Source organism: Zychaea mexicana (genome assembly GCF_025766255.1).
Source record: "Zychaea mexicana strain RSA 1403 chromosome Unknown BDB00scaffold_62, whole genome shotgun sequence".
Lineage (NCBI taxonomy): Eukaryota > Fungi > Mucoromycota > Mucoromycetes > Mucorales > Lichtheimiaceae > Zychaea > Zychaea mexicana.
In genome coordinates, this window is record NW_026516725.1 from 41,686 (window position 1) to 57,734 (window position 16,049).

The 16,049-nt window shown below is 36.8% G+C and overlaps 5 protein-coding genes across 5 annotated transcripts; 2 read left to right on the top strand and 3 right to left on the bottom strand.

Annotated features, from left to right (window-relative positions):
• Positions 1–781: 781 nt before the first annotated feature.
• On the bottom strand, positions 782–1,159 carry BDB00DRAFT_874639 (uncharacterized protein; the record flags this gene model as incomplete). The annotated part of the gene is made up of 1 exon (XM_053127245.1): positions 782–1,159. One exon carries the CDS (start codon positions 1,157–1,159, stop codon positions 782–784), a length of 378 nt encoding a protein of 125 aa, XP_052977368.1.
• A 1,391-nt stretch (positions 1,160–2,550) lies between these two features.
• Positions 2,551–3,925, bottom strand: BDB00DRAFT_874640 (uncharacterized protein; the record flags this gene model as incomplete). Its single annotated transcript, XM_053127246.1, has 6 exons — positions 2,551–2,662; positions 2,748–2,857; positions 2,944–3,115; positions 3,190–3,338; positions 3,404–3,483; positions 3,574–3,925. The coding sequence occupies 6 exons, from the start codon at positions 3,923–3,925 to the stop codon at positions 2,551–2,553; spliced, it is 975 nt and encodes a 324-aa protein (XP_052977369.1).
• Positions 3,926–5,581: 1,656 nt separating this feature from the next.
• Positions 5,582–7,814, bottom strand: BDB00DRAFT_874641 (uncharacterized protein; the record flags this gene model as incomplete). Its single annotated transcript, XM_053127247.1, has 10 exons — positions 5,582–5,710; positions 5,784–5,918; positions 5,996–6,153; positions 6,283–6,394; positions 6,467–6,543; positions 6,628–6,708; positions 7,085–7,310; positions 7,388–7,458; positions 7,522–7,539; positions 7,724–7,814. 10 exons carry the CDS (start codon positions 7,812–7,814, stop codon positions 5,582–5,584), a joined length of 1,098 nt encoding a protein of 365 aa, XP_052977370.1.
• A 634-nt stretch (positions 7,815–8,448) lies between these two features.
• Positions 8,449–8,639, top strand: BDB00DRAFT_914657 (uncharacterized protein; the record flags this gene model as incomplete). Its single annotated transcript, XM_053128691.1, has 1 exon — positions 8,449–8,639. Exon 1 carries the CDS (start codon positions 8,457–8,459, stop codon positions 8,637–8,639), a length of 183 nt encoding a protein of 60 aa, XP_052977371.1. The 5' UTR covers positions 8,449–8,456.
• A 1,042-nt stretch (positions 8,640–9,681) lies between these two features.
• BDB00DRAFT_874642 (uncharacterized protein) lies at positions 9,682–11,543 on the top strand (the record flags this gene model as incomplete). Its single annotated transcript, XM_053127248.1, has 6 exons — positions 9,682–10,203; positions 10,269–10,417; positions 10,492–10,663; positions 10,750–10,859; positions 10,944–11,093; positions 11,174–11,543. The coding sequence occupies 6 exons, from the start codon at positions 9,682–9,684 to the stop codon at positions 11,541–11,543; spliced, it is 1,473 nt and encodes a 490-aa protein (XP_052977372.1).
• Between the last annotated feature and the right edge of the window lie 4,506 nt (positions 11,544–16,049).

Here is a 16,049-nt window from a genome sequence, read left to right on the forward strand (position 1 = left end):
CTCAACAAATCTCGCTTTCCTACAATACAACAGCTACTACTGTTATCGTCACCAGTGATACACATGAACGCATTTCGTTACATCTTCCTCCTCCACAACAACAAATATATAATACAAATACTATACAGGCACTCAACAGTATACGGCATTCTGCTACTCCTCGGCAACGTGGTAATCCGCGAAGGCAACAAGTAAGCTCGAGACGGTGACAGCAGCCCTATCTACAAGTACGCCAGATCGCGCCAGTACCCAATGCTCTACCGTTTGCTTCACTTGATAGTAATTTTTGTGGATTACCCAAAGGAAGAACAAGAAAACCGCAAGTAGATTATATACCACTCTAGGCTCTCAATATATATAAATAGCTACCGGTTTTCTTTATCTTATAATTCAAAAGCAATTGATTCGTTATCATCTGTTAACGACCACATCGATCAACAGCTTTTCCTTGATCTCTCTCACTCACTCACTCTCACTCTCTCTCTCTCTATCGTTCATATAGATATATATCCATTTATTAGCTTCTGAGGATAGAGTATAGTCTACTCTTTATATATTCTTGATCAACGTGATGCTTATGCATAGTAGATGCATATGGATATATTTCTGTGAATGACATCCAAATCAGTTCACATGGAGAATCGGCGCTCTCCATATATACTTCCCAAAATCAAAGGAATTAATTCAGCTAAGCCCAGATATGTCCAAAGCGCCTTCATTATTATCAAGTTTTTATCGTAGTGAATCTTTTACACAATTTTGTAAATGCCTTGGGATATATTTAAATTTCTGACTCTTTAAGCGGATGCTTTTGATATGATTCACTAGTATAAATGTTTATCCAGTTTTCGCTGTCATTATAAAAACCATATTCGTCAATTTTAGCAGCTACTGGTGCGTCTCCTTTGCTTCGATCATCTTCTGGTTCTCCAGGGCTCACACAGTCATCAACATCTTTTGCATCACCAAATAAATATACTGGAATCCTTGATTTGCTTTGATCACCACGAACAGGTGAGTACCATGTCGGTCTCTCCCACTCTGTTTTGGTATTGCCTGGTAACGGGGATTTAGGTCGACCAAACTGTTTACCTATTGATCGTCGTCTGTTTTGTAACTCGTCGATTGCAGCCTTGATATCATTGGCATGTCCTTCCATCTGTGTCTAGAATAATAGCAAACAATAAATGAGTACATACATATCCAGCCATATTTATTTTGTGTTGCATTTTAGAAATATTTACAACAAATGACTTCAAAGCAATAAACATGTCCATTAGAGATTCCAAACCAGATATACTTGTAGGAAAATCAAACTTATATATGGTGCACACACCTTATAATCCACAATTTTGAAATTTGTTTCAATTTCGAGTTTTCAGATTCCGCTTCTATATATGGTAGTTTTTGATCATCAATGCCTACTTTCTGATGGGAGCTTGCAATTTTGGTTATGAATATCCTCACTTCTTCATCTTCTGCCCAGGCATCCTCTCCCTTTACTTATATGCTTCTATATAATAAAACCATCTTTTGTAATATCTATGAATCTTTATGGGGTTATTGGGGGAAAAGCTTAGTCTAAAGCAATAGGAAGGTGTTTCTGAAGGCCAGCAGAGGAGTTGTCGCACATTCCTCATATGCAGCTGCAATTGCTCCATTATAGTGACGAAGTTACCGATTTCTGTTCAATTGTGCTTTTTAGCAGCTTTCTTTTGATCTTTAGGATGAGGTATAGTGGATAAATTGTGTGGAATATACATGAGAAGGCAAAGCAAACATGAACCTAAGTTAGTAGCCAGTCGTAAGTGGCTTTGGACCGCTTAAATATTTTACCCATCAGGCTAAACTTGATTTCCGCTTGCTTAAGTATAATCCTATATGTTTCAATTTGCTATCCCTCAGCCAGAAGTGACCAACTTCAGAAGCCTATAACTTTTTTTAAAGAAGCAAGAACTCAAATCTAATCCACAAATATTGTTTTTAAAGGTCTAAAAAACATAAGTAGCCGCTTCTTTTTTTATTTTAAGGTGACATTAAAAAGTAGTAGATTCAAAGATTACCCAAAAATTTGCGGATTATAAGGTGCTTGCACCATAAGGGTATCGCAACATAAAGTCCCTTTCGTATTAAATGCAGTGACGAGATTTGTCCTTGAAGACCACAAATCTGAATGATCCAACCGCTCGCCCTCTCTGCCGTAGCGTCCTCCAATATACAACCCAGAATGCCATCAAGAACGTCCTTCCCTTCACGTAAGAGCTTTCCCAGATCATGAAAAAGTTTCGGTGCTGCTGGTTCCATCGATGCTTCCCCAGCACCAACATCATATTCATCCTTTCAGTATCGTATATGAACCGTAAGTCGATCTTGAATGCGCGAATTTTATCAGTGTCGTACAGCTCGCCTTTATTCGTGGTGCTAATAAGATTAATGCTTTCCCTACTAGCAATAAAATCAGTGATTAGTTAACCAAATGACGGTTCCTATTTTCAGTTTACGGTAATGTACCTTTTGAGTCGGACTACGCCATTTATTGACAAGATTGCTTCAATGATCTTCAATGATCGGGCCCCATATTTTCAATAAGTAGTCATATTCTGTCCAACGTGATACTAAAGTGCTGGTGAAATAAGAATGCTGCTTGTCAAACACGTCGATACTATGTAGAGATCAAAAATATTTTTTCAATTCAGAACTTCAGTTATCAGCTCAACAAACTCCCAGAAAGTAGTATTAACACATACAAAACTTCCATGACACTGATAATCTTGTATAAATGATTATTCTTTGTTCCACTTTTCCATTTTGCCAAAAAACTTCTTGCAGCCGTAAGATCGTTGTTGTTTTTGGCCAGCTACACGTATATAAATATATAAATGACAGTTAACAAAGGTTGTAATGATATATTTATATAAACAAAAAAAAAGATATTTGACATACAGCAGATACCAATTTCCAATTTTTCGTGACTTCCAATGGCATTCTATAACTTGCTACTTGAAGTTTCGACAGTAATAAGTCAGATGTTGTATTAAGGGCGTGCTCAGCAAACCATTTAGCTTGACCAGTATTTGATTGATCGACAAGGTCAAGGATCGAAGATAAACCAGAGCTATACAAAAATATGCTATGATTAGTATATGAGTTCTAAACGTATTTGCAAATAAATAGTAAAGTTAATCCTACCTCATCAGTTTACGATCTGCTTCTGATAATTTTGTGCCTTGTTGATAAGTGTCATGAAGATCGATCGCACGTCTCTTGATCACTGTTCCAATTGAAGGATGATCGGGATGCTCTGTTGCGTCGTCAGCATATAGATTATCATGTTCACGCTGAAATAGTTACATTAGAATATCGAAATGTCGTTATATACGCTTTCATTTAATTAGTAAGTTACCTTTCTCGTGAGCTCAGAACTTGATACTGATATTGGTGTTGTTGCTACTGGCGATGATGATGATGATGATGATGTACCAACTAGTTCTGCGTCAAGTTCAGCAGCATATCGTTTACTTTCGATCAAAGATAGGCATTGGGCATTTTGATACGCGCTTCATCTTGTCAAACAGTTTAGCCGAGCAGAATCAAAGGCGGATTTGAATTCGTTCTTAAATGCTGTGGTTTTAATAAAAGTTGAAAGTTCTTCACAGTATGCTTGTAATGCGAGATGATTACGTCGTTTGTACCGGATTTGAAAAAAAGAATCTTTTAAGCACGTTAGTGCTCCTTTGGCATCAGTTGCTGTCGTTTTATGATGTGCGACAAATGCTTCAGCTAGTTTTTCCGCATCCGACCCATCTTGTGCTTCAAGGGAGGATAAACAAGGGTCGAATCCGATTTTTGGTTGTGTGTGTTCATAATGTTGCTGCTTTAATAGCAACATAAACTGAAACAGAACCAGATGCAGCTGCAGCTCCATAAGCTGCAAGATTAGTTGTCGAAGGATCAAGACCAACTTGTACTTTTAATCCTTCTTTAAGAATTTGAGTTAAAACATTTGCAAGAGAATTTACCTTTTCTTGATCAATATTATTTTCATCATTTCCAGCACAATATACAATAGATAAACTATCAGAATAATAATTTAAACAAATATATTTAAAAACTAAAGTAAATGATAAAATAATAAATACAAAAGAAAAATATTTTAAGAATTTTAAAATAGAGCTTAATAATTTTTTAAAGTTTAAATTGATATTACTATTTCTTTTTAAACTAAACAACATTACTGCTAAACTAATATCAATATTATTATTTAATAATAAGATGTCTGTTAATTCTTTAATATTCATTACATATTCAGTTATTGTACCTGCTCCATTTTCTACGAAAGCACTAGCTACTAAAAGAATTAAAGAAGGTGGTAATATGGTGTATACTGACTTGAATCGATAATATATTTGAAATACCGACCCAAAAAAGAAAGTGTATCAGAGTTGTCCAAAGTAAATTTTCTGAGATTCTGACCAGCAAGATGTGTTTAATAGCATATTATAAGCATTTCTTACTCGTTACTTTATGAAAAAAGGTGTTTTGGAGAGCTCTGATAGCCATCAAAGTTTTGTCGGAATATGAAAATTTACTATATAGACCTAAGATTTCGACAAGGTGGGAGGGGTAGATCAGTGAGGTGATGTAGGCTATTACAGTCTTTGTAACATTGCATCAGTCATGGTTACACAAACACGTTATCCTCATTATCATACTGCTTTTTCACAAGGGTTGTATTTCCTTCATTGATACTCGCTCATTGTAGTGAAGCTACACTACTTTGAGATTGATCCAAATAACTCAACCCACTCCGTCATCTTCATAACCATTAAAATGCAGTAGAGAGAACACCACACACATGGATGAATCAAATATTACATAATTAGCACCATATTGATAATCTCTCAAACATGGATCACAATCGAGAATGACTTAGGATTAACTATTATCAATACTTCGTTGCAATATAATATCGATAATCTCTCAAACATGAATCAGAATCGAGGATAACTCAGTACCAACCATTGTCAGTACTTCGTTTCAATATATATTATCTGAGATGAGCGAAGTGTACCTGTCAAAGAGCGGATATCATATGTCGATACTACAACCGTTGCTGGCGTTATATCCAAGCATACAAGGATATGAAAGACGATCGTGAAGCTGTCAAGATCGTAGAGAAATTTACTTCTAGAAGTTACAAATCCAACCACAGAATTATTGCAAGTGATTAGTTAGTATTTTTACCTCTGTTATTTCTGACTTTCATAAATAAATGAGTATAGCTATCGATCATATAATTCCCTGACTAGTGCAAACATAGAGTATGATATATGAAGAAACATATCGGGTGTTTCAGGTGTTAATTTAGCTGTGGTGTTTCAAAAATTCTCAATTTTCGACAGCTCACAGTTAAAGTCAGTATGCACTATAATATTACTCCAATGTTTCATTTATCCCTTTTACTTAGTAAAACCAGTCAACTTTGAGCCCTTATAGCTCACCTAAAAAATAAAATTATGGAACAACAATGCATAATACTTAATCCAAATAAGCATAAAAATGCATTTTGTGCATCTCTATTTCAATAAACTTGATGTGGGGGAAGAAATAAGCCCTCAAAGTTGATGTAAAAGTTTTGGTGGTTATAGATGAAATACACCATATGACGTTCAAGTTGAATATTGCCATCGATAGCGATAAACATACAATTCTAAGCGACGAATGTAATGCTTGTCAGTTTTATGTAATAAAATACAATACTTCTTTAAATGATGCTCTCTTACTGGATGACACGTAGGACATCCATATTCTTCTTTTGCCCATTCATTTTTCGATACCAGTTCTTCTTCTACTAGTGTGGTAGTCTCTAAATACTTAAAGAACGTATGTCCAAAATTTTTATGCAACGTTTCATCCTTCTATAAACGCATCGTAATTAATTGCAATTAGAGTGCCGTTTGAACCAATGTATGATTGTTCCTCGTGCGTCACTTACATGGAAATCATGAACGTGAGATACGGTGCTTCCAAATGCTTGGACAGCTGTGTGTCCAAAACCTCGAAGCGTGGCGTAAAACTCCAAAACACAGAGGTGAAACGCCATTTCTGGCTGCGCAGGTGTTGCTGCAAGCAAATGATGCCTCATAAGATATACTGGTTCATACGGATAGCATTTTTTGCAATGTATGAGCGTTTTCTTTAGTATATCTACATATCGGAACGATTATTTAGTTGTGATGAATAGATAATGTCGAGCATATACTGATCATATTCACTCTGTACCAGTCATGTATACGCAATCAACATTACGTGTCACCATCTTAGGGTTGGCACATCCTTTACATGGTTCCACCATGGTATTGAGGTTTCTTGCTTTGTACTGTGGACCTTCGCCCTCAAAACAGATAATATAAGCTTATATAAGCTTTGGCATTAGTTCGCCCCAGGCTTCATTGGCTCTCTCTACGCGGCCTTGATTGGTACGTGGGGGTGGCGAAGTGAGAGGAATATTCAAGTCACTGTCGTCATAACCGTCATACTCCTCTGCATAATCATCCCACGCACTTGCTAAACGACATTACTGTTAATTTTAGATGTTACAATGGATGGTATAAACATGCATCATACCATCTTGACTTGTCGTAGCTATAGAAGAGGTCTCAGTGCGAGGTCGTTTTTCAGCGCTCGCATATGCAGTTTGCACATCGTCTAGTTGTGCGAGTCACTTTCTCACCGGAACAAGAACTGGCTTCCCTTTCTTAAACACTGCGTCACCGTTTTTGTTTCTTTTCTGCTCGTACCTAGTGCTGAAATTCTCGGGTCGGATTTCATGATCCTTATATCTGATAGTATATTGGGATCTTTTAGGTGTCATTGCGATAAGGGAAGAGGATCAGATGATAAAAAAGTAAAAAGTGGAAAAGAAGCAAGAAAAAGGGTGTAGCATACAGTTTTCTGACAAGCTATTTAAAGGCTGAGAGGAACAAAAAACTCATTTATTCTGTATCATCTACCTCGTGAATCAATAACTTATTCTTTTCATCTCTCTCACAAAACTCAATTGCTAATTGACCTACAAACTTACCATCTCCGAGCAGTTTGACAACTTCGTCCTTTAGCCCTTTATGAAGTTGGGCTAATTGACCATCCCGTAATAAAACCGGTCTGAGAGCATTCGGATGGTACTGGCCTTTTTCATCCTTTCCGAAATCGAACCCAACCAATCGAAGCCGCTTTTTCTCGTTGTAATAATGGGCGGTAAGCCCGGCATCATCGGCAGTCCGCTTGAGTTTCCTTTTACGTCTTTTCCTCTAAAAAATGTTAAATGCTCACCACATCAATAAGGGACTGATGTTTTAACAATTCTATTTCGCATCATTATGCTAACACTCTCCATCGTGGCATTTGAGCAACGGCCAGATTTGGCGCTTCTTGCACCAATCTCATGTCTCATCGACTCTATATCAACAATGACAGCATCAAAATAAAACATCACTGCTTGCAAACAGGTGCATATCTTACTGGAACGTTCTTCATGCTCTATATAGAAGTATAATGGACTTCAGTGAGTATTATTTACACAGGTGGGGATTGTTCTGATATTCACCTCTACATTTGGATTGAAACGTTGAGAACATAGCGCCTATCGCCAAGGCGTGACGTGAAGCACCTAGAAACAGAGTAAAGTTCATTGTATGCTTAGAATAATCACATCTTTATATACCTGAATTATGGTACGCCATTTCGTTGTCCCAGTCTTCTGGATGATCGCTATTGAGTGTTACAGCTGCGTCCGTATCGAGCTTCTCCTTCATTTGGTGCAGCAATGCACAAAGTTCATCCTTTAACGATTTCGCCAGTTTTGCACAGTCATCAGGATTACTCGGCTTCTCTGATCTTTTTTGGTTTTCATCCTTCACCCTCTGCTGAAGATATGCTTTCGCGCCCTCACTACAGTACTTGAAGTGATCCTTTGAAGTTTGATCCTTGGTGTTGGTACACTCAAAGTTTGCTGGAAGTCCCAACTCTATGATTGTAGTAAAAACTATTATAACAATGCATGGTGTCAGCATATCTTTACTGACCGCTTTTTTCGTCAGGAGTTCCCCTCGAAGCCCAACACCACGAAAATATTCCACTCAGAGAGCTCCCTTTCGAAAATCTTATATGGAAGAGTAGTTAAATGGTCAAAGTGGTTCGAAGATTCAGTCGTTGACATTGTGAGATGAGTGCCAATATGTTCTGCGTAAGTCAGTGCTAAATAGAGGGAAGAGAGTAGTGCAAAGCTAATTGAAAGTTAGCAAAATTAGTGATTAACGCTGGTTCTAAAAACTGTTGACTTTTGCAAATAAAAGGATTTAGTGGGCAATTTTTAGCAGGGTAATCTGCGTGCATGCAGTGGTGCGTTGATAGAGTAAGCTCGCTGTAGGCAAAGTCCCATGGAAAATCTGGAAAAAATGTTCCTGGTGGTATCTCGATTAAATAATATTTCATTCTGGTTATTACCACCTTCTTTGATTCTTTTAGTAGCTAGTGCTTTCGTAGAAAATGGAGCAGGTACAATAACTGAATATGTAATGAATATTAAAGAATTAACAGACATCTTATTATTAAATAATAATATTGATATTAGTTTATAGTGCCCGCCACCTAGAAATGTAAATTTTTGGACCAATTTTCAATGTTTTATTTCAACTAGTTTCACTTATACAACCTACTTTTTTGGCTTCATAGAACGATAGAGAGAGGCTCAAAGAATAATTCTATGAAACGTTTTTGTATACATACGAGCAAAAAAAATTGAGAAATAAAGTGTTGAAGCTGGTGTCGATTTCAAAATTTAGCAGAGGATTTTGTCAGAATGTCCACCCTACTATACACTATAGTATATGACATTGAATCGGCGATTTCTATATTAAGAAGGTAGTGTAACATTAGTGGTAAGCATTGGTGCAATATATACCTCAGCCTTCCAATCAACATTGACTGTAATGGTGCCAGGTAAATTATAAGTAGGATGACAGTTTTATTGTTCCTTCTTTTTCCAAAACATTCTATACAATGGGGAGACTCAACAAGTACCAGAAGAACCTTAAAATTGTGCAAGATTCAAAGAACACAATTAAGTAAATCTCTTGTGCGTTCAAAGAGAACTGTCAGTTTCTAATAATCATATAAGAAGAATCATGCGAGAGTAGTTGTTTATTTAAGTCATCCTCTGAGAAAGGACTCACTAGATGAAAAGCAGAAAAAATATAAGTCCCACTATCGATGAATAAATATCACTTAAATAAAAATGGAAATTTATAAAGGCAGAATCTTAAATTTTTGAAATATCCACTTGTTGTTTCTAGGTAGCGGGCACCATAGCAGTAATGTTGTTTAGATTAAAAAGAAATAGTAATATCAATTTAAACTTTAAAAAATTATTAAGCTCTATTTTAAAATTCTTAAAATATTTTTCTTTTGTATTTATTATTTTATCATTTACTTTAGTTTTTAAATATATTTGTTTAAATTATTATTCTGATAGTTTATCTATTGTATATTGTGCTGGAAATGATGAAAATAATATTGATCAAGAAAAGGTAAATTCTCTTGCAAATGTTTTAACTCAAATTCTTATAGAAGGATTAAAAGTACAAGTTGGTCTTGATCCTTCGACAACTAATCTTGCAGCTTATGGAGCTGCAGCTGCATCTGGTTCTGTTTCAGTTTATGCTGCTATTAAAGCAGCAACATTATGAACACACACAACCAAAAATCGGATTCGACCCTTGTTTATCCTCCCTTGAAGCACAAGATGGGTCGGATGCGGGAAAACTAGCTGAAGCATTTGTCGCACATCATAAAACGACAGCAACTGATGCCAAAGGAGTACTAACGTCCTTAAAAGATTCTTTTTTTCAAATCCGGTACAAACGACGTAATCATCTCGCATTACAAGCATACTGTGAAGAACTTTCAACTTTCATTAAAACCACAGCATTTAAGAACGAATTCAAATCCGCCTTTGATTCTGCTCGGCTAAACTGTTTGACAAGACGAAGCGCGTATCAAAATGCCCAACGCCTATCTTTGATCGAAAGTAAACGATATGCTGCTGAACTTGACGCAGAACTAGTTGGTACATCATCATCATCATCATCATCGCCAGTAGCAACAACACCAATATCAGTATCAAGTTCTGAGCTCACGAGAAAGGTAACTTACTAATTAAATGAAAGCGTATATAACGACATTTCGATATTCTAATGTAACTATTTTAGCGTGAACATGATAATCTTTATGCTGACGACGCAACAGAGCATCCCGATCATCCTTCAATTGGAACAGTGATCAAGAGACGTGCGATCGATCTTCATGACACTTATCAACAAGGCACAAAATTATCAGAAGCAGATCGTAAACTGATGAGGTAGGATTAACTTTACTATTTATTTGCAAATACGTTTAGAACTCATATACTAATCATAGCATATTTTTGTATAGCTCTGGTTTATCTTCGATCCTTGACCTTGTCGATCAATCAAATACTGGTCAAGCTAAATGGTTTGCTGAGCACGCCCTTGATACAACATCTGACTTATTACTGTCGAAACTTCAAGTAGCAAGTTATAGAATGCCATTGGAAGTCACGAAAAATTGGAAATTGGTATCTGCTGTATGTCAAATATCTTTTTTTTTGTTTATATAAATATATCATTACAACCTTTGTTAACTGTCATTTATATATTTATATACGTGTAGCTGGCCAAAAACAACAACGATCTTACGGCTGCAAGAAGTTTTTTGGCAAAATGGAAAAGCGGAACAAAGAATAATCATTTATACAAGATTATCAGTGTCATGGAAGTTTTGTATGTGTTAATACTACTTTCTGTGCGTTTGTTGAGCTGATAACTAAGTTCTGAATTGATAAAATATTTTTGATCTCTACATAGTATCGACGTGTTTGACAAGCAGCATTCTTATTTCACCAGCACTTTAGTATCACGTTGGACAGAATATGACTATTTATTGAAAATATGGGGCCCGATCATTGAAGCAATCTTGTCAATAAATGGCGTAGTCCGACTCAAAGGTACATTACCGTAAACTGAAAATAGGAACCGTCATTTGGTTAACTGATCACTGATTTTATTGCTAGTAGGGAAAGCATTAATCCTATTAGCACCACGAGTAAAGGCGAGCTGTACGACGCTGATAAAATTCGCGCATTCAAGATCGACTTACGTTTCATATACGATACTGAAAAGGATGAATATGATGTTGGTGCTGGGGAAGCATCGATGGAACCAGCAGCACCGAAACTTTTTCATGATCTGGGAAAGCTCTTACGTGAAGGGAAGGACGTTCTTGATGGCATTCTGGGTTGTACATTGGAGGACGCTACGGCAGAGAGGGCGAGCGGTTGGATCATTCAGATTTGTGGTCTTCAAGGCCAAATCTCGTCACTGCATTTAATACGAAAGGGACTTTATGTTGCGATACCCTTATGGTGCAAGCACCTTATAATCCGCAAATTTTTGGGTAATCTTTGAATCCCTACTACTTTTTAATGTCACCTTAAAATAAAAAAAGAAGCGGCTACTTATGTTTTTTAGACCTTTAATAACAATATTTGTGGATTAGATTTGAGTTCTTGCTTCTTTAAAAAAAGTTATAGGCTTCTGAAGTTGGTCACTTCTGGCTGAGGGATAGCAAATTGAAACATATAGGATTATACTTAAGCAAGCGGAAATCAAGTTTAGCCTGATGGGTAAAATATTTAAGCGGTCCAAAGCCACTTACGACTGGCTACTAACTTAGGTTCATGTTTGCTTTGCCTTCTCATGCATATTCCACACAATTTATCCACTATACCTCGTCCTAAAGATCAAAAGAAAGCTGCTAAAAAGCACAATTGAACAGAAATCGGTAACTTCGTCACTATAATGGAGCAATTGCAGCTGCATATGAGGAATGTGCGACAACTCCTCTGCTGGCCTTCAGAAACACCTTCCTATTGCTTTAGACTAAGCTTTTCCCCCAATAACCCCATAAAGATTCATAGATATTACAAAAGATGGTTTTATTATATAGAAGCATATAAGTAAAGGGAGAGGATGCCTGGGCAGAAGATGAAGAAGTGAGGATATTCATAACCAAAATTGCAAGCTCCCATCAGAAAGTAGGCATTGATGATCAAAAACTACCATATATAGAAGCGGAATCTGAAAACTCGAAATTGAAACAAATTTCAAAATTGTGGATTATAAGGTGTGTGCACCATACATAACCCGCATATCCATTAGGATCATCGAGGGAGGGAAAGGTATGTAGTGAAAGTTTGGGTTCTGTTTGTCGAGCATGTCGTGTTGGTCTGGATATGTTGACGATGCACAAGTGAATCGAGGTATTGGAGATGCAGCTTGACGTAGCGTAGTGTGTAGAAATCTCGAAGAGTTGCTTGAACTTGGTTGATGCCCATTCCACTTTGCACGGCAGTACGAAGTAGATCACCCACCAGTTTTGACACTGCACTACGATGGGTACTATTAGCAGGAAGCTCTGCTTACAAGTGCTCGGGCAGCTGACGAAGTAGTATGTGGTCGTCGTGCGCGTTCATGATAACATTGCAAGCCTTGTTGCTGCAGCGGTATCTCAGAGACATTAAATAGAAGCATCTTCTATAAAGTTAGTGCTTTTCTTAGCAATATAAATGTTGTACTGATACCTATCAATATCTACAACGCGTCGAGCATAAGGATCCTTGTTAAATCCTTTGGACTGCAATTCGGCTTTAGCTTCACAAGTGCATATCAATGGCTTTGATACAAAATGATGTGGAAGCCAGAGAAAAATGCAAGGTAAATAGAGCTTTTTGGGATTTGCTGTGTGGTGTCGTATATAAACAAATAAGTACAGTGATACAGAAAGACGTTCTTTATTATGAGAAGGTGAAAGAAGAACTAACGAATAACGATTACTATCATAACGTCTTATTTTGTGTAAGAGTTTCGAATCCCGTTAAATAGGGTAGATAATATAAGAAGAGTAAATAAATCTGGATGAAATGCTATATTTTAAGCAGAAATGATGAAGTTGGGGTGTGGGAGTTCAACAACCAGGAATTATACGTCTAGAACCACAAAAGATGATCCTTTTACTAGGATAAGGAAAAAGGTAAAGTTAAGTGAAAGAGAAGCTAAAGAACTGGACTGAACTCTTTATTATCGAATCAACTAACTGTCTATTTATAGTAATTCTAATGCATTATGGTACCCGCCACCTAGAAATGTAAATTTTTGGACCAATTTTCAATGTTTTATTTCAACTAGTTTCACTTATACAACCTACTTTTTTGGCTTCATAGAACGATAGAGAGAGGCTCAAAGAATAATTCTATGAAACGTTTTTGTATACATACGAGCAAAAAAAATTGAGAAATAAAGTGTTGAAGTTGGTGTCGATTTCAAAATTTAGCAGAGGATTTTGTCAGAATGTCCACCCTACTATACACTATAGTATATGACATTGAATCGGCGATTTTTATATTAAGAAGGTAGTGTAACATTAGTGGTAAGCATTTGTGCAATATATACCTCAGCCTTCCAATCAACATTGACTGTAATGGTGCCAGGTAAATTATAAGTAGGATGACAGTTTTATTGTTCCTTCTTTTTCCAAAACATTCTATACAATGGGGAGACTCAACAAGTACTAGAAGAACCTTAAAATTGTGCAAGAGTCAAAGAACACAATTAAGTAAATTTCTTGTGCGTTCAAAGAGAACTGTTAGTTTCTAATAATCATGTAAGAAGAATCATGCGAGAGTAGTTTGTTTATTTAAGTCATCCTCTGAGAAAGGACTCACTGGATGAAAAGCAGAAAAAATATATGTCCCACTAGCAAATTTTCGATGAATAAATATCACTTAACTAAAAATGGAAGTTTATAAAGGCGGAATCTTAAATTTTTGAAATGTCCACTTGTTGTTTCTAGGTGGCAGGCACCATAGCAATAACTAATCTAATTAGTTCGTTCGCCACTGCGCAAAATACAGAAGAATCAGGTAGTACTGGATTACTCTATTCCTTTTCAACTTGAAGTAGTTGCTCGCTCTGCTCTATCCTTAATACCCAAGCTCATCGACATAGCAGCAAACGATTAATCTTCACTCAAATTTATAGACAGTTTTTCTTATATGTATCGTTTTCATATTCACTCATTCATTACCTCCCTCTTTTATTCGTGGCTCGCCCCTTGCCTAGCTACGCGTGACCGCTTAATAAAAATCGGCTATATTTAGGGCAGATCTATTTGCACCCCCCTCATGCACCCCCCCAGTCACTGCCCAGCCCAGATTTTTAATTTGCACCCCCCTCCTACTGGAACACCTTTATTATGCAGAGAAGGAGTTATGAAAAAATCATTGCTATTTTTGACGAGTCTTTTTCATTCATAAAGCCCGTACTATTAATCATTCCAAGCAACGACAGGAACATTCAAGACACTCATCGAGTGATTCCTTTTAAAAACAGCTCTAAAATAGGCCGTGTGTGGGCGGGTAGTTAATTTTTATGCAACGAGACTAATAGTCTTAGCAACGATTTCAACTGGGATGAACAAAAGGAAAATTGTTTTGCTTTCTTTTGCTTAAAAGGTTCATAGTTGACAAGACTAGGATAAATGTGCAAGTATTCAATGATTTCATCGTGGCTGACAAAGAGGCAATCGGAAGTCACTATGTAAAGTCTAGAGATGGTAAATTAACAAAAGAAACCTGATTCCTGTTTATTTTTTCATACACTTTGGCTTCTTTGGCTAGTATTACGGCGGCTCCCTTGCAGACTAATAAACATTGTGTTGGACGAAAAAAAGTAGCCAGAGTGGTGTGATTTGAAGGCGATTGACTATTGTGTGGGTGGGCTTTATATGTTCGCTGGTGCAGTAACAGACTATGTGTGAAGAGGAGCATCTTTTATGTGATCGTCGTTTCTCATTTTTTCATCTTAAAATGACGAAGCAAATATCGATGATGAAACTGATGACTGCAACTGGTATTAAATGTCATTACACTCGAAACATTGTGTACACACTAAATACTGTACATTTGACGAACTATGCGAGTGTATCTCTGTTTTTCCCTTGGCTATTACCTAGATGGCAAGATGAACTCCAACATTGAACAGACACCATATGGATGGTCCGACATATTTAAGGAACTAAAGAGTCTAGTAGAATGCGCAAGGGATTAATCTTTTTTGCATACACACACACGCTGGCAGACTACTGCTCATGCTGATATGGTGCAACCGATTTTAAATAGACAAAATTTTTAGATTTTTTTGGAATCTATCTAGTCAATGGGAACAAAAAAAATCAAAAAACCAATTCACAAGTCTAATAGAGTGACATATGTAGTTTAAAACTTGTGTTTTAGATTCTTTTTAAAAGTAGATCTCGAGGAGCAGATAGCATTTGAAGTTGGGGACTTTTGGGGACTTTAAGCAGGGAAGGCTGAAATTTTGTTATATTTTCAAAGACCGTTAAGCCGTTTGTGTCACCTAAAATATCAGCAATGTTACACAAGCTTCATGGTATTCTGATATACATAGCTAATTATATTCATGATTGTTCCTTGTTCTTCCTCTGCCTTCTTTTGTATCATTTATCATGCCTAAACGTAAAGGAAAAGCTACTGCTGCCATGAAAAAGGCGCGCTTAAATGGAAAATTTGCTCCTGAGATTAGATTATATATGCTGTACTACACATCATCATTTGCTGAATTAGATATATTCATTATATATAGAGTGTCGTTACTATCGTAGCTACAGTACCTGATGTACCTGAACCCGAAAGTGTCCCAGCTATGGCTGCAGAAAATACCATCGAAGAGGTTAATCAGCTGGATGACGTGCAGTCATCCATTTTGACCTATGGAGAAGATGTCGACGATTGGATGCTGTGTGGCTTTTCAGAAGATGAACTGAAGGCAATTTTGTGGCGTAGTCTTCTCTCTTGGAAGCCCAACAGTGACAGCTATCTTAGAAGATCGCATAGG